Here is a 25,050-nt window from a genome sequence, read left to right as displayed (position 1 = left end):
TCCATAGTTTAAAAACAATTTTATGAGTCACAGTGAGCATCGGGTGATGTGTTCCTTCATTATCATGAACTTTCCTTTAGAGTCAGTCCAACATACACCACGGCTGAAAATATATATATTATTGTTCCCAACAAATGCATCTTTTACTCTGGTTTGAGTAATGATTGTAAAAAACTACAGTGCCCAGATATTTAAGCAAGTTACTAAGCCTTTTAAGAAAATTAAACTATATATATTTGTGATCTTTAAAAGTTTTACATCCTCAGTAGTATATATATATATATATATCCTTGTCCTGTAACATACATTTTTTTTCCTTTCTCCACCTTAAGTAGCTTTAAAGTTGTGTAAATACTTTCTGACAGTATCGAATGCTGCTGTAGCTTTATTGTATATCTTGTTCCATCTGAGTGAAATATTCAAACCCAAGACATGAAGTTAATTAGTTAACTGAGATTTGATTCCTGGTCTTCATTAGATCCTTCTCAGACCAGCCTAACCGACAAAATCCTCCTTCCATGCACGCCCCCCTTTACATCCATCCATGGTCCTTGCTAGTGAATTAATCGCTTTATGGCTGCACCATTCCATCAAATGAAAATATTCTATGTTTTGTGCATCATTTCATACATATTTCCCCAAATTCATACTTTGACAGACAGATCAGTGATGGGTTAAATATCTATTTTACAGTATAGTAGTTGTTATGAATCTAACTGACTGAGATGTTACCTTTGTGCCCCGTTGCCCAGCTCTTCCACACACATTCTGCTTTACTATGATAACAAGCACAAACACATCCAGTGTATCTGGACGGTTTCCATACTAATCCCCACCTTCTGAGTGTTTAATATGGAACGAGGATAAAGAGGTGAACAGACGTGAAAAGAAGCACAGATGGTGCTACCGAGAGATTGTGGGTCTTCTGTCAGACTTTAGAAGTTTGCTCTCTCCGCTGGTTTGGAAAATGACAGGAAGCAGATGCAGTGCAGGGCTGAGCCTCCCAAAGGCTGACAGCAGATTATTATGACCTTTTTATTAAGAATCATACATCGGCTGTGGTCCATCTCTTATAGCGTATGGTTGGAGTTACTCCCTGACCACAGCCAGGGTATTATTTCTGTGTCATGTGTCAGACCATCATTCTAATCCATAAAACCGCAATAAAACGTCCCTCACCATGTCCTAATGAGACATTTATAGTCCCCAGGTGGTCTGAACTCAGTCTTAAAGGCTCTTCACTATTCTAGATGAAACACTGAATTCTTTGGATGATTAAAATGACCAAATTTGATCATTTCAAATATGAACACCATCACCAACAAATCACATCTGCTTTACATTTTGTAAACTGCTGCTTTGAAACTTTAATGTCTTCCAGGCAGCCATTGATTGTCACTCATTTCTGTATGATATGAAAAATAAATTGTCGGATCCATCTTGCTTGAGTTGTGAAATCTGTCACAGTGAACATCAAGTCTACATTAATTTATGTAATAATTAGGAGGTAAATCAATCATTATCACACAATTATAATGAAATTAATGAATTAATGCAGACTTGATGTTCACAGTGATGAATCACACAACTCAAGCTATTTGAATCTGTTAATTGATTTTCGTTCCGTTCAGAAATGAACAGAAACCAGCAGCTGCTGAACATATATTAATATATATATAAAAATATTCGCTCTCTTGCCAAGAATTAGATGAGAAGATCGATACCACTTTCATGTTTGTATTCTAAATATGAAGCTACAGCCAACAGCCAGTTAGCTTAGCTTAACATAAAGACTGGAAGAAGGGGTAAACAGCTAGCCTACTAGCATCTTATAAAAACAACTAATTAAAATTTATTTAATCTGTCTAAAATAACGAAGTCTAAAAAAGGCAAATTACGTTTTAAGGGAGTTATGTGCTGGACAAAGGCAAAGTGACTTTGGACAGAGCCAGGCTCGCTTCATACTTCAGGAATGTTCTCTCTTTTATTTGAATGGTTGCAGTGCGTTGACACCAGCGGGGTGCCACCGCAGAGGCCTCAACAAAAAAGCGCAAATCAATTTTTGCTACAATGCAACGTCATCCAGCAAAGTGCTGTGTTGGCCAATCACATACATGCAAGTGCACATTCCTGGTGGATTACGTTGTAACGTCACGATTGTCGTGACAAAAGTTAATAGTTAGTAGTAAGAGTTGTAAAATCTTGTCTGTGAGTATAACAAACCAATGTTGAGTGTTTTGGCATCTGGTAAGCCTTTAAATGCATTGATCTGCAGCTCCAGCTCAACTTTCTGGATTGTATTTCATTGTCTCACCTGTACCTGAAACAACACATCCCCACCAACACGCATTGCTTAACAGGGCTGCAGCCAGTACAAATATGTGAGTGGTGTTGATTTTCTCATCTAACGCTCAATGAGAAAGCAAATAAGTGTATTTCCCAAAATGTTGAACTATCCCTTTAATCCAAGTATCGTGCTTTAAAAATTAAACATTTTTATCAGTGTAATAAATTACATGATGTCAGCTGGTAACATTGACATTGGCCCTGATTCTAACGAGGTTTTCACATATAAATGGCCTTCAGCAATAACTTCCATGTAATTAATTGTTGCTTTCACTCATTTGATCAAATACAAGATCAAATGTGATCTGACGTGTCACATAAGTGACAGGGAATCACTTGGCATCACCACCAGCAGATGGTGCGAGCCGTGAGGACAGCTCAGGTGTGGTTTATTATGCGTGCAGTGTGCTCTGGCTGAAGGTCCGGTGCAACATATGACAAGTTTTTATGGCACTGGCAACACACTGAGCCTCTGTTGTTTGTTGCCTGTTGAACTACAGAGACACACAGACGTACTCAGCCTCGCCCCCCCCCCCCCCCCCCCCCCCCCCCCCCCGCTCTCATCTCTGTGCACCCGTACTGAAGGTCATGATTCACAAAGACAGAGAGCGAGCTGTGCCAGATACATCTACAAAGTAAATTGTTTTCCTGTCTATTCCCTCTCTGAACATTACTGAAGCTGCACAGCACTTTCTGTGCCAGATACTTGTGATCCCTTTGTTACAACTATTGTTTGATATAGAGAAAAGCACACACACACACACACACACCTTCACACAGATACACACAGTTGTCGATTGAAAAAGACACAAACCCGATGTGGAATTATAAATCAACACTGTAATCACTCTTTTTCTTTAATAGAAAACATTAAATTTCCACCCCGATTTTGGCAAAGAGCACAGATAAAAACACCCACTGTACAGTAACAATGGAGGCAGATATAGAGAACACAGTCACCTTAGAGCACTACTCGCATTGAAAAGATACACAAGATATACTGGTTTTTTGTTTTTTTTCAAATGACAAAAGCATGATTGAAGTTTCGGAGACGCAGAGCCATTTAAAATGCTTTCTCTACCTTAGACTCTGAGGATTAAAAAAGCATGATAGACACAAGAAAAACACCGATACGATCCAGAAGTCAGACCAGCACACATGGCTGTGTCTGATTGTAAATGGTAACTACTCAGTGTATGTTTCAGAGTTATATCTCAATACGTGTACAGTTTATATGTTCAGTCACAATAAAAGACACAGCGTGAACTGATACAGTGCAATAACAGCAATAACACAGTGCAGTTAGAAAGTAGGATGTTTTTATTGTTTTGGCTCTATATTCCAGCCCACTGGACTCTGACTATGAGGTTAAAGTGCTGACTTGCAGCTTTAAGGGTAATTGAGGGTTTTAAAAGCAAACCTGGAACAGTAAGAACCGTAGCCTTATATCCTTGGGGCTACAATTTCTTCATGGTTATTTAGAGTGTAATCGTTGGATTAAAGCTGACAGTCAGCACTTTAAAGGATAAAGATGGTGTACATTTTTCTTATTGTCAGTAAATCCCATTAAAACATCAAAACCAAAAGTATGTTCCTCTGTCAAGCTTCCCTAACCTGCCTGTAGCACTCAGCACCAAGCCCACTGGTTCCCACTAAACACTGGTCAAAATATATAGTTTCATTTTTTAAAAGAAAAAAAGGCTTATAAGTTCCCTACAACAGCTAACAGGAGGAAATAGTGCATTTGTTGGGGGACTACTTTCAGCTGTGTATTAATACACATTTAGTAATTCAGGGAGTTTTTACAGCAGTAAAAATAAACTACAGTGTATGTTCATGGTAATGAAGGAATGTTTTGTGTTTTTAATAGTTTTTGGACAACAATGGAGTGCTATGACAACGAGGAATAAGATATATCAGGCTTTGGCTACTCATACAATTACATGTTATCAGGCTTAATCCATCGTTGTTTTTTTTTGTTTAGCCTGGTTTCAGGTGTCTGAGCCACCACCCACATATCAAAACTGTACAGTGATTCAAGCAGGATACAGGACTCCAACGTGGCACCCATTTTTTGAAATTGCATGCCTGTTGCATAAACCAAAAAAGTTGTCTAGCTTCTGGATTTGGTTCTGTGTTGTTCGACCCACTGCATATGTGCATCAAACCTTCTCCTGCTATTCTAGGCTCTGGGAAACTTTTGCAAATATAAACCTTCTTGGATTAAAAATTCATGAAACAAAGAGTAATAGTTGTCTGTGCTTGCAGTTTGGGTGTCCTGTCAACAGTTTTATAATGGTGGTTTATGGGCAAAATGCTTTTTGGTCTTGAGGGGATATTTTGGCTGCAGTAGTACGAACGGCCAGCGTGACAAACTGGCAATAAGTCTGAGTGACACACTGTATCCAGCTCTCCATGGACCAATCAGAGTTTAGTAGGTGGGATTAAGAATTTTCCTACACAGTTTACCAGCTAGCTAGCTACATCAATGTAAAATTAGGGATATGTTAACAATAAGAAAAATATAGAATATTACCAATATTCACATTCACTGTTCAGGAGTACAGAGCCAAACGAAGCCAAACCAGAACTGTCTGAATATTTACTTCAACAGTGACTTTAGATTCAAACCTCTCAACATTTTTATTGAACTAAGGACATAAATGACAATAAAGATGTAATATGGCTAGAACTAAATTTCACATGTATGAGGAACACAGTGAAATGAGTGACATTTAGTTACCATCCATGTCTGCCAGTGTGAGTTTTCAGACACAGCCCACAGCATGAGGGAGAGGTATATGTATTATAACAGGCACTAGTACTGTAAGATGTGTCTTTGTGGCACAGAGTCGGCATCTTTCCCCACAGTCCAACCGCCTTTTCCTCCAAGGACACAGAGTCCACAGTCCCATGTGCTGTGATACTGGACATCCTTCCATGGATTTATTCATTTACAACACAACACAGATACAGATATTTCTACATTATAGTTCAAGGTTAGTTCTTTTTTTTTCAAAATGTCACAATCAGAAGTAGATTCACAAAAGATACCACTGAAAATGTTGGCATTTGTACAAGATGAAGAAAACCGGAGAGTAGGTAGTTAGAGCAGTTTCACAAAGCAACAATACTGAGAGTGACTGCAGCGACGCACATCTTAACATCGATTATAAATATAAAGGCTGTTCTTCACCTTGACCCTTACAGAGAATTTCTCACTTATACACTGATACACCTAATGCCATTTACTCTAAACTCAAAATGTGTACACATTCTTATAAGTAACATGTTTCTGTCAATGAAGTGCACTGTGGGTGATGTATCACTGAATGTATGGACAATTAATGACTAGTTATGTTGTGTTGGCACACTCAAAACACAAACAACTTAGGCCACAGTGGCAGCTAAGTGCACCAATCTGTTCCCACTTTCTCACTCACACTCACACTCACACACACACACACACACACACACACACACACACACACACACACACACACACTTGAGCATGTACCCATGTCACTGATATAGCAATCTTCAGATTTTCACCCTATTTAATGATAAGACCTGATAGCACATTATGTGTGTGTATTCGGCGGGTTGCCCTCTCCACTTCTCTGCTGTAATTAGCATGATTGGAGAGCAAGGGATGGATAGAAACACAGGAAGAGATGGTGCTGATGAGACTATTCACCCTGCTGTGTAGCCTGCCTGGCGCCTCTCCTCAGCAACAAGCTGGCATCTTTTGTCTCCATCGCTACAGCTCTCATCAGCAACGGCTGTGTGTGCGTTAGAGAGGCAGAGAGAGAGAGAGAAAGCCAGCCGTACGCTCATTTAAGGAGCACTCGTTGAACAAAGTTGATTACACATTCATTAAAGCCCCAGCCTCTCGTTCACTCGCTCCACTTGACCTGTCCGAGTGATGGGCGTACGAGGGAACATACTCCGCATTCAGGACGCAGGGTGTGGATTATTCATGGCTTGCTGGTTATGATTAGGGTACCGCGGTCAAATCAGAAAAATAAATAAATAAAAAGATGAGAGGATAAGATTGGTCCTTTTTGGAGAGCACGCTCACAGTACTCACTCAACTTTTACATTCCCATCACTGGCTCAGGCAGCTGATGCTACATTATAATGAATGGACATGCTGTATCAAATTAGGCCCCATTTGCCCCTAAAATTTAATTTGGTGGGCTTGTTTGGGATTCAAATTTAATATGAATTTTTAACCTTGCTCTGACTAAAATCAGATCAAGATTCATTTCACCTTGACAGGGTTGGTTAAACTTTATTTGCCTGGTTGAGTCATCCTCTGCTTACAGGTTAAAAGGAAACTCTTGCTTTACACTTAAACTGGATTTATGCTTCTGCGTTACCTACAGCTGCTACACCAAGAGCTCTGAGGTTACGCTGCATCCATACAACTGGAGAGATTCACAATTGTTTTGATATTATAATGCGGTGTACATGTTATGACTCCATGTACATTTGTACATTTGTTTGTACAAGCTGAATTTAATGTTCTTTGATTGGGTCAAAAAGTTGTTCAAACAGTAATCTAGTGTCAAAGATAGTTTAAATAATGTATTAAAAAAAAAGTCCCACAAAATAGTTCAAATCCTGTTCTATGAATTTCTTTCAGCAGGTCATAAACCTGAATGTAAGTTGTTGAGATGAGAAATAAAAAACATTCTCCATCTTACTGTCCTTGAGAGATTATTGATCCTCATAAGGACAACAACAAACTCATCCACACTCCAGTATACTTATGAGCTAATTTACACACAGCATTTTCCTATTCAACTCACTGACTCCAAATCATCCTATCACAGCAGGAGGCACCGAGGGGGCAGGTCGCACTCATAATGCAATCACATAACAATGTTTTAATAACATCAACCGCAATGACGTTCTCTGTGGTTGAAATATAATGATACATCTGCTAAATAAAATCATCAGCTACATAAATCAAAAGAAAGGAAAACATCACTAGAAAGTGGAGATATTGTGTCACTGCTGTTTAAAACTTTACAACTCATCTGTACTAAATAAATCACTGGCAACACTGCAGCATACAATACACTACAAGACAACATCTGAGCATACCGTACACACACTATGTTGAGTTATAGTGACACCAACGATACACCATTGTATGGTAATAAGTCTTGCGTTGGTCTTGCTAACAGTTCTACATATACAACTGCTGTGTCCATGCGTCATGTCCTGCAGGCCTGTCAGCTGTCTACCAGTGTATTTATGGAGTCCTTGTCATAGCAAGGTGTAAATAATGGAAAGCAGGTACAATCCCAACTGTTTGTTCTTACAAGCACCCTGCATGTTATTAATCACAGAGTGTTACCAATAAATTCAAAGTAGAGTATGACTTAACTTGGTACATTGCTGCTGGCTGTCTGTCATGTGTTCACACCTTGAATATCAAGTAAACGCCACTGTTGACCCGTGTTGAACGTCCTCAGGCTAAACTGTTTGACATTATGTTGACAATGAAATATTTTATACATAATGACATTTTTTCTCTGTATTCCAAAGGAAATCCTTGTGTTTCCAGCTGTGTACATCACTGTGCTGTGAATGATTTCATGATGTCCAAAAACAAACCTACATCACTTAAAGTAATATATTTGGTTAATGTTATATCATTTTTAAAACTGATGAATCTGTATGACATATCATATAAACCACTACCTTACCAAATGTGTATTATATTTGTAGTAGACGTTCCTCTTCTCTTCTTACTTCCGATAGGAAGTCATTGACTATCATTCAACACAGTGTATGTTAATGTGTTAGCCTGCAGCATCAAAGCCAGAGATCTGTGATTTTCATGCTCTCATCAGTGAACTGATGACTCAGCCAAGACATTAATCTCCCAAAAGCTCTGCAGGATGCATAAAGTTTGTATTGTAGCGTCTGTGAAGAAGTGGAACGTCAGCTGTGGTTTTTAATATGGTCTAAAGTCTGTTGTATGTCTTCGATTTTCTCCTTGCACTGAATGTGACCTCCTGTTGTCCCTGCAACATATCCTGCCTCTGTTGTTACTTCAGCATTAGTTGTTGATATGTTTCCATGTCACCAAGACAAGGTTTTGTAATCTGAATACAGTGATATAAAACTGATTGTCTTTGTGATGCCAGTTAAGTCATGTTGCTTCACATCGACTCCTCAGTTTTACATCAGCTGACGGTGGAATTTATAACAACAGATTTTGTGTGCTGAGAATAGAGCAGGAGTGAGCAGGGGGGACTGTGGAGAGTGTTTCTCTGTGTGTGACTGTTGAATGACGGGTATTAGCAGGTGCTCTCTCTCTGTAAGTGTGTGCATGTGTTGTGTATCCATCTTGGAACATGATTTAGTACTGATCGAGTACTGGGTCTAAAAATAATATTTTTTCCACAAAACATAATTGATTTTCAATGCAAAACAAGTCCACTTGGCAAAACTTGTTTCCCCTGTTTCAAGAAAAATATGAATTTTATACTTAGATACTTCACTTAGACTTATTGAAATGGGTTTTGTTCCCCTTCTGTGTGTGTCAGTGTCTGATAAATTACAGTTTCATTATTTGGTGGATGTCTGTGGCTTACTCTGTGTGTTTGTTCTGTGCACATAGCAAATGTGTCAATATTGCAGATTTAGTTTAAAACCACAAATATTCTGGCTTGCATTAATTAACTCGACTTCTTTTAACAAATGGTTACAAATGAAATTCACCTCAGGCAAGTAAATATCTTGCAATAAGTTTGATTATTGGGTCAAATCTGTTGAAAGTAATAAGATTTTCCACTGTAGTAAGACAGTTTGTTTGTATGTTCCTCTGTATGTTTGTGTGTGTGTGTGTGTGTGTTTACCACTGCAGGAGGTTAAGACAGTTTGTCCCAGTGGGCTTCCGTAGCCTCTGTTATCTAACAATCCTTTTCCTGGACCCCAGCAGAGTGAGCTGCTTCTCTGCTCCTTTTGCCCTTTTACAGACATTATGCTAAGCAGCAAGGCACATCACTGTATATGAGAGAGCTACAGCTAGCAGGCTTCCTGTGCACATTCCACACTGAAACTTCTACAAAGCCCTTTAAACCTGATATTAACATGCATCTAATGACTGGATTGCATTTAGATGGAGAAACAGCATGTAAAATATAGATATATGAAAGAAGCTTACCTTATTACTTTAGCCACCTGAAGACGTGGTCAGAGGTGACTTTAGCCACATTAACAACCATGAAAAATCCAAGAAAATGCACACAGATTAAACAGCCAAGAAACTATATAAGTATGTACCGAAGACACGTTAACGTCAGGTATAAAGGTAATCCAGCCAAATGGCATTAAGACACAGAGTGCATGTTACTGCCAGGTGGAAAGGTAGAGCAGCTGAGAGTTTCATCAATATTTCACAGTTTGAAAGTGGTGCCACCACCCAGTTTCATGTGTTTGATAAAGGAGGAAACTGGAACATTTTGTCTGCTTACTTTCACAGAATGATCTGAGAGCTACACACCAGCGTCTGGATTCAGTGGTGTCATGGAGGATTTAACCCGGAACTCAGGTTTTAGTAAAACTTGAGGTTCGCTGTTGCCTCTGAAGCATTTAAAGCATCTCTGTGATGTTGAGATGATGCTCCCAGCTGTTAAAATCAATGTTTAATCAGCTGAAAGCTGTTCAGGTGACAGCCAGAACTTTTCAGCAGTGCCTGCAGGGGATCCTGGGAGCACTCCTTCATCCAGACACGGGCACTTGTCCTGCTCGGTGATGGAGTTGGCATTCTGATCAGCTGATATACGATGCACACGCATGCAAAGTTCAGAGTTTATGCTTTGTTGTTTTTCTTCCCTCCACCACCTCTTCTGGGAGAGCCTTTCAACTGAAACCACACATCTGCCTCTGTTTTCAAAGAGTATCTTTTGGGGAGAGAGTTCCTCTCCACTCCAGGTGTTGATAATTTTCGGGAAACCTGAGGTCTCCGAGCTCTCTCTTTGCAGAGAACATCCCTGTTAAGATGAGGAGCCACTGTGTTCACAGCATGCTGGTCTCATGTTAAAGCTCGACGCCAAAATAGACTGTGTGAAGTCACACAGCTTGTGTGATTGAGGATGTGTGAACCTTCGCTCTGCGCTGAGAGAAGGCTGATATGACAAGCAGAAGCTGTGAAGATTCAAAGCGCTAGCGTCTGCTTCAGTTTAGCTTTTGAACTGGAATGTGCTCACGTCGTCGAAGTGTTCATCACTTTTTGCTGCTGATCATTAACTGTAAGAAGTACGAGTACTTTATACAAGGGGCGCTGTGGGTGAGGATAGCACTCAGTGAACAGGAACTTAGTCTCACTTGCAAATTACCTAACAAGATGTTCCAGTGGAAACGCTGGCAATGTACTCATCAAAAACACATTCACAGTCTGACAAACTGACACATTCACTCTGCCCATCTGCATGAACACATGCAGGGAAAAGAACAGTCAACTCACACTCTGTCCCTGCTGTCCGACATAATGCCGCCTGTGTTTGAGGTCTATTCCTGCAGGTTGTTACTGGAGTAGAAACTGGACGTCTCTGAAACTGTTTTGGAGACGCTCCGGGATGATGACCCATTCGAGGTGAGGTCCAGGGAGGAGCTATGTGGTCTGGCTCTAACATCAGCCCCACCAGGCCCTGGACCAGCTGTCACCTTTACCTTGGGCTGCTCCATGTCGTCCCCACCCTGGAGAACAGTGGACACGGTGGTCTCCATCCGGCTAGCCTTGTAAACGCTGGTCTGAGTCTGAAGGTAGCGGGTGGACTTGAGTTCCAGGCCTTCGTAAGAGCCTTGAGGGACACAGGGGCAGCAGCGGAAGGCTTGTTTAAAACCAGCACGAAACCTGTGTTGGAAAAGTACACATTCATTTGATTTAGTTTGGTTTATGCATATTTAGCTGGTTCAGCCTGGATTCACCTGCTAGTGCTGAAAGAATACCTGCCATGACAGTAATCTGCAACAGCTTACATGTGTGAGGGCTTCCATTACATATTGATTAACTACCTTTAAGCCCACTTCAGACCAAAGATTCATAGTGAGACGAAACCGAACATTGCAACATTGCAAGGAAAAGCTGGCTGATGGTGTCACCTGCAACTCAGCTTGTCAAGTCTCCAGCGGCTGGTTTTAGAGCACATGGTACCTGTTTCAACAGCCAGTTTCATTAGCTTGTAGTGAATTCAGCTGGTCAAGTCAGCAATTGTCAGCTGATCAAAATAGCAGAGTTTTGGACGAAGGAGAAGAGAGCCTCGTTTCATCTATGCTAGAAATGCAACTGCAGCAAGTAACTCACCATCACTAATTCATATTTTAATATGCTACAAATAATATCCAAAAAGAGCCTGAAAAGCCATCAGTTAGAATGGAAGTAGAGAGAGTTGTTGCTATGGAGACGATACACCACCTTGTCTAGTCGCATTGGTGTAAACTGGCAGGTTTTGCAGACCGGTGCATTGCAAGTAGCTGCAAGTAGCTGCAAGTAGCTGCAAGTAGCTACGAGTTTCAACTTGTCTCGTTATGAATCTTTGGTTTGAACTGGACACCTGAAGGCTGAACCACACAAACCAGATCCACAAACCAGATCCAGTGGTTACCTTGATTACTGTGTCAGTAATCAAAAGTCAGTGTTAAAACATATCAGTATTTATTGTAAGTTTTCTGAAATTAGCCAACATTAGCTACCATAAGCTACTGGTCATATCAGATCAAGTAAAGCTGTAATGTTTGTTTTATAGCTTATGAATTCAGCTCTTCATTTATAAGAGGAAGAATCTACTATTTTGTCTTTCCAATGTTGCACAGTTTTGCTTGAAAGCATATTTTTATTATTTTTTAAAGGGTGTAATGTGAAAAGGGTCACTTTTAGTGAGAAACCCAAAGAGAATTATCACTCAACTCTACAGTTCCCTTCAGCTCTGCAAAATGTTTTAGCATCTTACAGCTGTTTTCATTGAAAAAACTCTGATTATTATATACACACTATATATGTCCAGCACCAAACAGCAGACTGACAAAGTTTCATCATTTTAAACATGTACATATTCAGCTGACAGACAGATGGACAGAAGCCTGACTGATACAGTCTCTGTATGTTAACTGTTAAATGTACAGTGACTGATAGAGACATGAAAAACAACCAAAGAGCACAAACTGTGTGTTACTGAAGCATTCTAATGTTAATTAACACCAAATGTCGCATGTGACAATTACTGATGACCTTTACTGAAAGACTAATTTTACCAGCACATGGTGTTCTGCAGGTGTTAATTTAGATTTTAATTGTTGCATAGAAATGGTGAAAACCACAGACAGAGGAGATAGAAAAAATCATTGTGCTTGAGAGGAAGAAATTACGAGCAGCTGACAACTGAATGGAAACACCTCACGTTAGCAGACACACAAACACAAACAAAGCTCAGGCAGGCAGAGAAGAAGGAGGGAAAAGGGGAAATGTCAATCGCTGAGAAAGATGAGAACAGATTGATGAAAAATGAGAAGAGAGAGCCATCACTGGATAGAGACAAAGGCCAGTCGATATACTGTACAGAATTATGACTAAACCTCAGCTCACTGCCATCCAACCCACATATTTTCATTTTTAGGACTTAATGAATATCAAAGGCGAAAACACCCAAGTGTGAAATCTCATTTCTCTGACAGCACTAAGACAATTAACAGGTGGCCGTGATGGAAGACGGTGGGAGATGATTGATTAAACACAAAAAGCCGAGTTGACCATCTGTCTTTATTTTGCCAAATAATGATCTTTAGATTCATTTTTGTGACATGTTTGTTGACAGGCAGGATGCTAGTTCACCACAGTTTGAGAGTGAACTATTGATGTTCACAGTGTGATTCAGCCGCTTCCAGAGATGCATTTTTAAAGTGTGAAGTTTATTCTAACTTCAGTCTCAGAGGTGTGGAGAGTTTGTTTTGTTGTTGTTGTTTGATCAACGTGAGTATAAGCAGCCTCTCTACTGTGGCGTAGTTTTCAGCTGCTTATCACTGAGGGAGCGGCAGATGATGTGATAGTGCGCTGTGATGTGTGTACCCGAGTGTGTGAGAATATGATTGCTGCTAAACAAGGAAAAACATTTTTCCCCCTGAACAGTTGTCATCTTTTGTTAAAAAACGAGAGAAGAAGTATAAAAAGAGAGAAGACTATTCCTTTACTTTACTTCATCTTGTCACAAGACAAACAATCTATTGGACACTGTATTTTAGTCTCACAGAATGAGAAACTTGTCTTTTTATGATTTTTGAATGGACATGAAGGTAGAATCAGGAGGAAATTATAAATGTAATAATTACATTCTGACATAATTAACAGTACAGTAAATTCTACAATAACAGCCGGTATTCAAACAATGACAGACTCTCAAATAGCATAACTGTAGTTAACAATACTGTTGTCATTCACTAACTGACTTCAATTACTTGAACTACTTTGCTGTTCTTTTGTTCATTCCTGCACATTTCATATTAAAAGCTTTTGAACAACTCTTCTTCATACACGTTGCTTTATTCAGTACATGTTGTTTTTATCTTGCCTTCATCAGAGTGGTGCTTTGGTTACAGTTAGGATTATACATAAGTATTAAAAGATGGAGGAGATTTTATACTGTTTTTGTAAAAGGTAGTTTGAAAAGCTGGGTTGAGAGTTTGCAGTTTGCAGCTTTGTATTGAAGAATGGAGATTCAATGTTTGCATCCAGTGATTACTATAGTTAGTACAGTTATATACTGTATTTTAATGCTGCATGTTATGTATTTATGGTTGTTTTCTTATTAGATATTCTGTTTAAACTATTGTAAAAGATTATTGTCATGTTATTTTGTATACTTAATATCTATGATGATTTATAAGTGAAATGACTGTTTGCTGGACTCTATATAAGGAAACTGGAAACAACCTCAAGACATCACCCTGAAGATCATGTGTAGACAAAATAATATGGTGTACAAGGGCTGTCACCTTCTCCAAAAAAGAAGTTCAAACAAATTCAAACTAACTTGTAATTTGTCTGAATCAGTTCAAATGCAACTCGAAGCCTCATTTATTCTAAACTATGTTATTGAATTGATATGTCTCCGTTCATTCGTGGCGCCGCTGCTCCCTCACTTGAGTTTCAAGCTAATGTAACTGTAAAGCAGTTTCACTTTACAGTCAGCTAACAGCCTAACCATTACCAACCTTTTTCCATCTATGTCGTTGAATTCCAAACACATCCACACATTACTTCTTAGATATTCTGTCTTGAGTTTTTTCTGTTTTTCCGTTAGCAAAGAGAACAACAATAGCATTCGTCAGACAGATGGTGCACTGTAGGAACAACCCTGCTAAAGTACAAGAGTTTTAATTTTGATGCACTGAAACTCACACTGCTTTGCATTTAAGACATGTGCATGTTAATTATTATGTGTTCTCAAAGTTAGAAATCTTCAAATTAAAAGATGGAGTTGCTATAAGTTACTATAATTCTTTAAATGTGAAAACACCAAGTGTTGAGTTTCATTGACAGTGGCACCAAACATAAAAATGAATGAACTGGTGAGAACTGTGCTTTTTTTGTTAGAAAGAAAAACTCAAACAGGACAACATGGAGAAATGTGGAGTTTACATTAACAGCAAACAGCAGTAACAGCAAATTAAAATGGTCTTAGTAATAATATAAGACACTTTCAAGGCCTGGTTCTCTCTGCAGTGGAGCTAAATATTTGAGAATTTCCCAATAGTAGAGTAAAGCATAAATCTAAATGTGTGTATGTGTGTGTGTGTGTGTGTGTGTGTGTGACGGTGCTGACTGACCTGTCGTTGAGGCAGCAGTAGATGATTGGGTTGTACATGGTGGAGCTCATGGCCAGCCACATGATGGCCAGGTAGACCTGCTGGATGAACGTTTCCTCAAACATTTCGGGGAAGAACTGGTGCAGCAGGAAGTAGACATGGTAAGGCAGCCAGCAGATGGCAAACGTGCACACCACCACGATCATCATCTTCACCACCTGCCGCACAAACACAACAGCACCGTTTTGTCTTCATTTTTACCGCTTTGCTTCTCTACTTCCATACGTTGTGGATTTCACCAAGGTCCATGTACTTTTCAGACTCAAAGCTAAAAACCTGTTAAGTATAACAGAATGCTTGCAACATAAATGATAGATCCAGAAAAAAACCCCAACATTCACAACATTGTTAGAGCAGGTATTGTCAATTTCCCTCTTGTTTTTGTAATGTTTTGATGATGAGACATGCTGCACTGCATTGGTAGTCTCCTCTGAGGACTCATCATTCACCTTCTCTTTCCTTTAACAAGCCTCTCTGTTGGCTAAACAAGTGGCAACAAATCTGTCCATCCGTGAAAAAGCTCAGCTGCTTTGAACTTTCTGTCTATCAGAATAGAAATCTGATGCACATAGACACATCATTAGCAGTGTCAATAACAGGCAGCACCTACGAGCATGATTTGAATATAATGTACATGGACAGATGTAACAGATCTGTCAGGCTGCCTCATTAGAGTAGAGGCTGGACTGATGTCATGAACAGGTAACATGATGAAGACATCTGTGCAATCAATAAATAAAGAAAAGAAAACAATTACGACCTGGCTCTTTGTGTGATTTTGCAGTTCATATAAAATTCTTAAGAGATTAATACAGTATAAGGCTCCATCATAGTTGTATGCTCATTAGTTTCTATAGAACATTTGGCAATTTCCATGTTAATGTATTTGTATTCATCTTTATGTGAAAGCATTTTAGAAAACATTATTGAAATAGGCTGTTAATGAGGAATTTAAAGTAGAGTGTACAGACATGCTAGTGGCTCTGAGGCACAGCAATGCTTTGATTGACTGCTAACATTAGCATGCTTAACATGTGTAGCAGATATAATGGTTACCCGTGGATATATTAAGAAGATCTGGATACTGGACTTAAAGACGGCACCCTGTTCATGCCTATGAAAATTGCTCATTGGCGCATGAAGGCAAAATATCGGCTTCTGGCTGTAAAGAAATTACTCAGATGTTGCTCACGCTTCCACATTTTTAGACCCATAGGGCATGCACACTAGAGACTTTCACTGGCCAAGCCACTCACTTGAATGGAGATAAACAAAGCAGTCCTGAAAGAGGCTGAGGGGGTCTACAGGACTGCTTTGAGACAACTGACTGGCAGATGTTTGAGGACGCAGCCAATGGCAGCATCAGTCTCAGACTCTGTCAAGTTGTGGACGATGTTCCAAAGGCCACTGTCTGCACCGACCCCAACCTGAAACCCTGGGTCAGCCGGGAGATCTGTGCTAAACTCAGCCTTCAACTCAGGGGACCCTGATACCTACAAAGCAGCCCGTTATGACCTCCAGAAGTCCATCAGGGATGCCAAGAGGGCCCACAGGGACAAAGCGGAGTCCAACTACTACAGCTTTGATCCCAGACACATGTGGAGTGGATTATGCTGCATCACGCACTTTAGCCCAATCGAGCTAAACATATTTTAGGCTAGGTTTGATGTGGACAACATAGCGCCTGCAATGAGTCAAAATCCACATCCGCTCCTCCCTTTCTGACACCTTGGACCCTCTGCAGTTTGCATACAGACCGAACAGAGCCATGGATGATGTCATCACCTTGGGGGGACACACTGCACTTATCCACCTGGACACAAGGGAATATATACGTGAGAATGCTCTTAATTGATTACAGCTCAGCATTCAACACCATCATTCCCTCATAACTCGCCTCTAAGCTTGTTGATCTTGGACTGGAGACCTCCATCTGCAGCTGGATGTTTCCTGATGGGTAGGCCCCAGGTGGTGAGAATCAGTTGCCACACCTACTCTGCTGATCCTCAACATGGGTGTACCACTGGCTGGGAGCTCAGCCCCTCCTGTAATCCCTGCTCACTTACAACTGTGCTGCCAAGCACACAGACTGTTATCCTTGTTACCGTCTAGCAGACAATACAGGAGCATGGCCGCACATACCACCAGACTTAAGGACAGTTCTTCCAGCGGGCCATCATGCTTCTCAACTCATATATCTAAATATTCCACATTGCATTTTAGCTTACCTGCTTGTCTGCACTGTCTGCTGTTTACTGCACTGCACTGCTTACATAAAAAGTGCACCATCATCAACCAGGACTGGTAAATACCCAATGTGCAAAACTGTTGTATATACATAAATCCTCATTTTCATATATGTATATAGTGTTATATTTTATCTATATCTCATCCCATCTTTTTAAATCTTATATTTTATGACTAGTGCTCTTATTGCTGAGCTGACCTGTTTTCTCATCCAACACATTTCCCATTGACCCTGTGTTAACCTACATATAATTAATAAAACTAAAACTGAAACTGAACTGAACTAAACTAATTTAATCGTATGGCTCTTCTAGACTTTTCAAATGTTATTGGACCAAATGGATCAAATCCTGATAATAAAACAAGTCATTTTTCAGGGATTATGGGGCTCCAAAATATGTATTTACTGTTCTACAGCTGTTCCTTTTCCAATGATCGTGTGCTGGAAGTTGTAATTACACGGTTTGTCCACTATGTGAAACTGGTTTCATGGCCCAGCACTCTTCCTGGGGGCTTGTGTTTACCATGCTAATGTTGAGATATTTCAGTCTGGACCAAAGTGGTCGACTGACTGACTGACTGACCTACATTGCCATCAATATAGCCATGCCACTAGCGTGCCTAAAAGCAGAGTAATTAAGAAATTAATAAATACAAGATATAAAGTGAAAGAACATTCAAAAATATAGAAAACTAAAGTCAAACAGAATAAAATACAGTCAGTGGAGCCAATGTTACCACAGTCTATCACACTGACCTGTAGGGACTGATCAGTGCAGAGACACCTTTGTAAATATGGCAGTGTAAAGCATCATATATGTTTTAGGGTCAGAGAGGCGACTCTCTGCAAGTGTCTTCATTAGGAGAGTATTCTCTAAGGAACTGCAACACTGACACAGTGAACACACCTGACAAGCATGGGCAATGGAAAACAAAAGAAACAGATAGAGGATATAAGGAAGGAGAACGGATGCCAAAAAGGAAGATAGAGGTAGAGTTGGGCTGGAAAACCACCAAGGAAGAGAGGATGAAAGGAGAGGGCAGGGACTCAGCTTCATGGTGCTGTGATGATTATTTTATCATCAGCCACATCCTATTCAGGATTGGCCTGCGCAGGAGTGCGTGTGATAAGGTTAGAGTAATCTGATTACATTAGCAAAGCTGTGGCCAGCTATCTAAAACGCGGGTTACCTTGCGTTTGGCGGTCAGCTGTTCCTTGTAGCGGTCAGAGGAGTCTCCGGGGATCTCACTGGCCCAGAGGGTCAGTCCCACCACCAGATAAGCACAACCCATCACCAGCAGGGGAAGAAAGTAGATCAGGATGGCCACACACACATAGTACCTATAAAAACACAGCCAAACTCATATTATTTATGATGTATCAATCTCAATAAATGAATAAAATACAGCACAATGCATTGTTTTGACCCCTATACCTGATTCATAAATATCATGAGCCACCATCATTTCTCGTAAATTATATTAAAAGAAAACAAAAAACAAAAAATCAACTGTAAGGAGACAGAACTTTGAAATGTCATAGCAATAAAAGCACAGGTGTAACTAACATGCATAATGGCTGCGTGTCATTGAGGTGCTCCAGTCCCATGACTTACTGGGACCTGTAAACGTAACAGAGCCGTTGTTAATGCTATTAGTTACACCTGTGCTTTTCCTGCTTTGACAAGCCAGAGTGTCTGCTGTGAAAAAGGTCTCTGATTCTGAGCATATGGACAAAAATGGTAAGTATGCAAAATAACGTGATTTCTGGTGTACAATTTGACATCATCTGAGTAAATGAATCACATATTGAAGCTTTTCTGCGTATTTGTTCTTAAGGCTTTATGAGGTAAGCTATGATCATAAGCTCTCAAATGCTCTTCAGATCAATAAAATGGATTCTGAATTTGCCAGCCACCAAGAGCCTTGGCAGGTATCAAAACAATAATAGCATAAAGAGTCTGATGATGGAAGAGCAGTTAAGTGCTTTGTATAACATACCAACAGAAGGAGACAACGAGGTAAAACATTTGTGCTGACAGCTAATATTTGAACTTGCATTAATTGTTTTTTTCATGTTCAGGTGCATCACAAAAAGCTGTAATCACCTCAGGTTGGCTAAAGTACTAGCAAATGGTTGCCTACTTGCATTTCCAGCAAACATGGATCAACATTAGCATGTGTTTGGAATGTGTTTCTGGCCAGATTATGAATGAAATCCCACCATTTAGTCTTCTTTTAACTCTCATTTGATATATAACAACTCCTGAGGGAAACGTCTGTCTCCACTATGTTCACCAGCTAGTTGCTAAATTGCTAAGTGCCTGCTGTTTGACGCAGGTAGCATAGAGTGGGTTCATCGGTTTAAAACTGCTGCTTGCTGCTTGTGGAAACAACTCCAATAAGAGCAGTCAGAGTGACCCAAAACAATAAAGTTTTGAGCTGTACATCAAAACGCTGAGCCAATAGATGGTACAAAGTGTAGCAGCTTTAAGTCAGGGTATAGTGATGTGGTGAATAACAAATATAAAGGATTGCCCTCTGTGCAGTGCACATTTCACAGTCTAATATTTGTTTTAAAGGTATTTCATTGGCTGTGGGCATTTCCTAGTTAATAGAAGGTCTCTGAATCCATTTTCCAGCCAGCCAACTCCCCATCTAACCCTGAAGCACTGACACAGCAAGTAGTAAGAAACAAAGTTAGTCATTGGAGTCGAAGGCTGAATCAATCATCATTAGTGTGTTTGCCGGAGGACTCAGAAATGCTTTAGCTTTGTAACACAGTTTAAGGGCAGCATTTAGACCTCTGTTCCAATAACTGTCCAATGAATTTAAACCCTTTATGAAATGATTAAATATGACAGTTTCAGTATTTAGCTAATGATGTGGTGATTTATCACAGACACAGTGTTTGATCCTGTGACTCCCTGTGTGCCTGTTAATCAATCAATTTTTATTTATATAGCGCCAAATCACAACAAAAGTCATCTCAGGGCACTTTTCACATAGAGCAGGTCTAGACCGAACTCTTTATCTTTATGTCAGTTCATTTGTGTATATCTGTGTGTATGTGTGTGTGCATGCCTTAATGTCCATTAAAAGGTGGAAAATTTATATTATATCACTCTGAGTTGTGTAGTGTGTGTGTGTGTGTGTGTGTATATTGTGTTTAACCGTGTTCAGAGAGGAAAGACCATATGACTCCAGCATCCACAGAGGGACAATCTGTTTTCCCCTCTGCAAACCCTGCAGATGAGCCTCACAGGCCATTTCCTTGGCAATTAACTACAATTATGTTAATACCACTGAATCCCCCGGAGCACAGGGGCTTTCATCAAAAAAAAAAATGACCACAAACTGAGACATACACGCACACACGTAGAGATACACAGAGAGATCAAAGGAGATATCGGAGCTTTGAAGGTATGAGATCCCTTCAGCCTGAAGGGATCAGTTAAAACTTGTGAGATATAGACAGACACCAGTTTGCCCTGTAGGCCTCACTGAGCACTACAGTTTTAAAAAACAATCCCTGATGAAGTCCTGCTATATTCAGATATATTGGCTGCAATAAACAAGGTTCCACAAAGTAAAGCCATGGATGTAAATTTTAAGAGAAATGAGACAATAAATATGCCTCTTAAGCCCTCTCTGCGGGGGAGTGTTGTCACTCTATTGTCTTTGTAAGTATGTTTGTAGTTGACTCAGTCCTTTCTTCTGAACTCTTTCATCCAAATCCAATAATTACAGCGGGGCTGCCTCAACATTAAGTGGATGTAAAATACAGGAAATCAATTAAGTCAATTGAAAATGCTCTCAAGAGCTTATTAGATCGTGTTTTAAGAAGCTTTTGTCTGTTTGTTTGTTTTTCAGCTTTTAGGGAAGTTGTCTATAGAACCCCTCAGCCTGCATTCATTAAACTTAAAGCCGTGTGTTACACAGACGTTTTAGCTCAAATTGGACATTAACCTTAAATATGTCATGTTGACTGTTGGTTTACAGACTTGACCCTGAGAATTTGCAAACAAGGTTTTAGTCCATACTGCAAAGTATCCTGAGTCATAAAAAAGCATGACTGCAAAACTGTTTGAGTATGTTAGATGGTGGATGGTCTGAAAGGCCCACGCAGGTGTTTTCAATAGATCTTTTTCACAGCAGACATTTTAACATACAATTAATAACATGAATCTCGGCTCCATTTCATTTACATGTGCAGGTTTCATGGCTCTTGTATTGTGCCTTGTACAGTAACTTACTGGGACACCTAAATGGAACAGAACCATCATTAAAGTCATTTTCCACTGTGTTAAGATCCACCTGTGCTTTTTCTGTGAGAAAAGTCTTTTACTCTGGTTGATCAGACCGGTTGGGTACAGCCATGTTTGGGATCATATGATGTCCCAAAAGTCTGTGTAATACCGTAATAAACTTGTCCATCACAATGCCGGTTTGTGCCGGGCAAAAATAACTTGCATGGTGTCGCACAAAGCACATGAACAGCATTCCACAAATTATACAGCTTCTTATATAAGACCAAGCAATATTTCCTGAATGAGAGGTCACTTCCTCCGCAAACTCAAACCGGCTGAACACTGGAGATTTTGCATTTCAAAGTTCAATCAGATTGAACTTTTGGTGGAGTCAGTTTGTGACTGGAACCAGATGAATCCAACCCTGTTTCTCAAATTATTGAAGTTGGAGCAAAATCTAATCAGTGGAGAGTGAGGGAAATGTCACAGTTCATACACATTCATACACTGATGAGAAAAGTTCGAACCAGGTCAGTGAAAACACCTGTGTAGGTGAACCATGACGGTGCAGGAAAGTGAGATTCCTCCAGTTTGTAGATAAATTTGTCTAAAGTGTGTAAAGATTTGATCCCGATAAAAACAAAGCACAGTAAATCTGATGCAGCATGTTGCCATTACCTTAGTAAATCTTTTTCATTGTGAACATTTTGACTTAATGATGACTGCATTAACTGATACTACACACTAATTGTATACAGTATGTACTACAGTAAAATTGCCATACTGTTCTGTTTTTGCAGTTAACATAAGAAAAATGAATCTAATAATTTGTACGAACAACAGATGATGCATTAATGAACAGCAGCTGCCACTCGGATATGCCTCCGCCATTAAACTTCACAAAGAAAAAGCTGTTCTAATGTTGTTGTGTTTCATTTCCAACAGCTTTCTTTCTTGCTGTCTCACCGCTGTCCACAGCTCCTCCATTTCCTTATCAAGCATCTTTAGTATGCATACTGACTTTTTCAAGTATACTTAGTTGTGCCACTATTCCACCACATACTCAAAATGTGCTTAACATTTGAATGTAATTGGGACGGCGCTATGGTCGTGGGTTCTCTGGCACCACTGAATGGAACATTATTAATGTTATTTGTGACACCTGTGCTTTTTCACACCCTCCTTTCACACGAGTGCAGAGGAGGAATGCAGTTAAATCTAATCTCAGCTTTAATTAAACTGAGAAGTCAACCGTTTTTGCCACACCGGTGTAATGAAACCCTATTTAACTAAAGCAAACACAAGCAGGAGCAGGTCACACAAGCCACAGAGAGCATTTACCATAAGCCTGAGGAAAATCAATTCAGAGAAAACGGAAGCTGCCGCAATCCACTTACGAGTAGAAATGTGATTTGTATGCATACAAGTGCCCATAGGAGCAATGAGCTTAGAGGAAACCTCTTAGGTAAATCCCTATGTGTCTACATGTGTGTTTGCGTGGATGTGTTTAAGTGTGTTTCTCAAGAGTTAAATTAGATTAAACAGGATGGGAAATATACTGTATATCACAACTGTTATTTGCTGAATAAAATTTTGGGATGAAAGTAGAAGTAACCAGATTAATTTTTCTTTTGCTCTCTCTGTGCAATCCTTCATTGGATTTATAGTCAGAGAGGTGTGAAATTGGTTATAACAGCTTACTAATACACTTGAAAAAAGAGAGGATAGAGTGGAAACATGTCACTTTAAAGAAAAACAGGTAGTCAACATTTGTAATTCATTACCATTGCCTGAGATAAATGTCTTTTTCATCTCAAACACCAGCGTCAAGGAGGAGGAGATATGGATATATATATATATATATATATATCTGTCTTAGTAAAAGCTAAAAGAAAGTTACTTTCCAAACTGGGTGTGAAAAAAGAAGAGTACAGTTCAACAAGCCTCATATTTCCTTTCTTGGCTTTTTCTAAAGCGTGTGTGTGTGAGTGTGTGTGATTTCTCAGCTATCAGGCTTTTGTTTCTTCAAAGCTGCTGTCATAAGCAAACCTACTTTCTGGTCCTGAAAACGTCAGGTTTGTTAGTGTGACTTGCCAGGATCAGGCTGCATCTTACAGGCTGTATAAAGATGTTGTCAGGGTCAGCACTTTGACAAACCAACTATGTTCCAACACTGCTGAACAGCCACAAATCTCTGCAGACTGCATCTCTGAATCTAAAGACAAACAAAAATGCTGAAAATGACACACTCATACACTCAGGACACCAGCTGTCATTTTGGATAAAAGTGTCCGTCTGAATGGCATATGTATTCTTTCTGAAGTGCTCCTTCCTTTGTACTCCTCCAGACTGTGAATCATGAGGTAGAGGAGTAAATCAAGCAGAGATGATGTATTCATTTACTGATGCTGCTGATTTACATGATTAAAGTGGCTTTGTAGGTGGTATGATGGTTGGTACTAGTTGCGCCATCAAAGATAAAAAGAGCCTTTGCTTGGATTTTGGTGTCACAACAAAATTAATCCAGCAGCTAAAATGTGTTATTGATGAGAGATTACCAAAAGGGACCAAACTGATTACATCAATAAATAATACTGCTAGAATAGCATACTAGAGGTTTTTTCTTTACCCCCAATCAGTTGATAAAAAGCAAACATTTTAAATAATTTTACTCTTGTATTTATTTTCTCCAGTTCAGTTTTATTCAAACTATTTTCTTAGTCTTGGAACGCCCTTTTTCTTTTAAAATAATTTTTTAGGGTATTTTATGTATCTATTTGCTTGTTGGCAGAGGAGAGATAAAAGGAAATTAGAGGTGAGAGAACGACATGCAACAAATGTTCCCAGCATGGACTGGTAGCTAAACCATCGATGTTCTGAGGATTGAAATGGTGGTTCTGTTGTACAGTTCTGTTATTCCTCTTTGCCTTTATAAAGTTCAGCACTGCTGACAGTGCAATGGTATTTGGAGAATCACTTCATAGTTTGGAAAATATGTCCTGCATTCAGAGCACAAGGGATCATCTGGTTAATGGTGTGAACCTCTGACAGCTGAAACAGATGTAGGTCAGGATTTAAAACTCAGGACCTCAAAGCTGCTTCTTAATGTGGTTTGTTATTTCAGTTATTATATTTCCAGTTTTTGTGTTTTTCATCTGGTGTTAGAGGTTTCTACATGTGCATTTCAACTGCAGGAAACAAATAATAGAAGGAAACCAATGCTATTTTAGTTCAGTTATTTTTGTTTAGATATCAGCAATGACCTGAAACAAAGGTTATTAAACTTGTCTAGACTGTAATTTATATGCACTCTCCTGAAGTAAAT

The 25,050-nt window shown here is 39.6% G+C and overlaps 1 protein-coding gene across 1 annotated transcript in view; it reads right to left on the bottom strand.

Annotated features, from left to right (window-relative positions):
• Positions 1–3,166: 3,166 nt before the first annotated feature.
• The window catches only part of tacr1a (tachykinin receptor 1a), a 43,105-nt gene continuing 21,221 nt past the window's right edge, over positions 3,167–25,050 (bottom strand). Inside the window, exons 3-5 of the mRNA XM_067601969.1 lie at positions 18,667–18,817; positions 15,190–15,386; positions 3,167–11,224 (exon numbers count right to left, since the gene is read on the bottom strand). Coding sequence (XP_067458070.1) covers positions 10,879–11,224; positions 15,190–15,386; positions 18,667–18,817 — 694 coding nt within the window. The 3' untranslated portion in view covers positions 3,167–10,878. The remainder of the gene's footprint in view (positions 11,225–15,189; positions 15,387–18,666; positions 18,818–25,050) is intronic.

Source organism: Thunnus thynnus, chromosome 2 (assembly GCF_963924715.1).
Source record: "Thunnus thynnus chromosome 2, fThuThy2.1, whole genome shotgun sequence".
In the NCBI taxonomy this organism is placed as follows: Eukaryota; Metazoa; Chordata; class Actinopteri; order Scombriformes; family Scombridae; genus Thunnus; species Thunnus thynnus.
The sequence above is the reverse complement of the archived record's forward strand: the minus strand, read 5'-3'. Positions and strand labels throughout refer to the sequence as shown.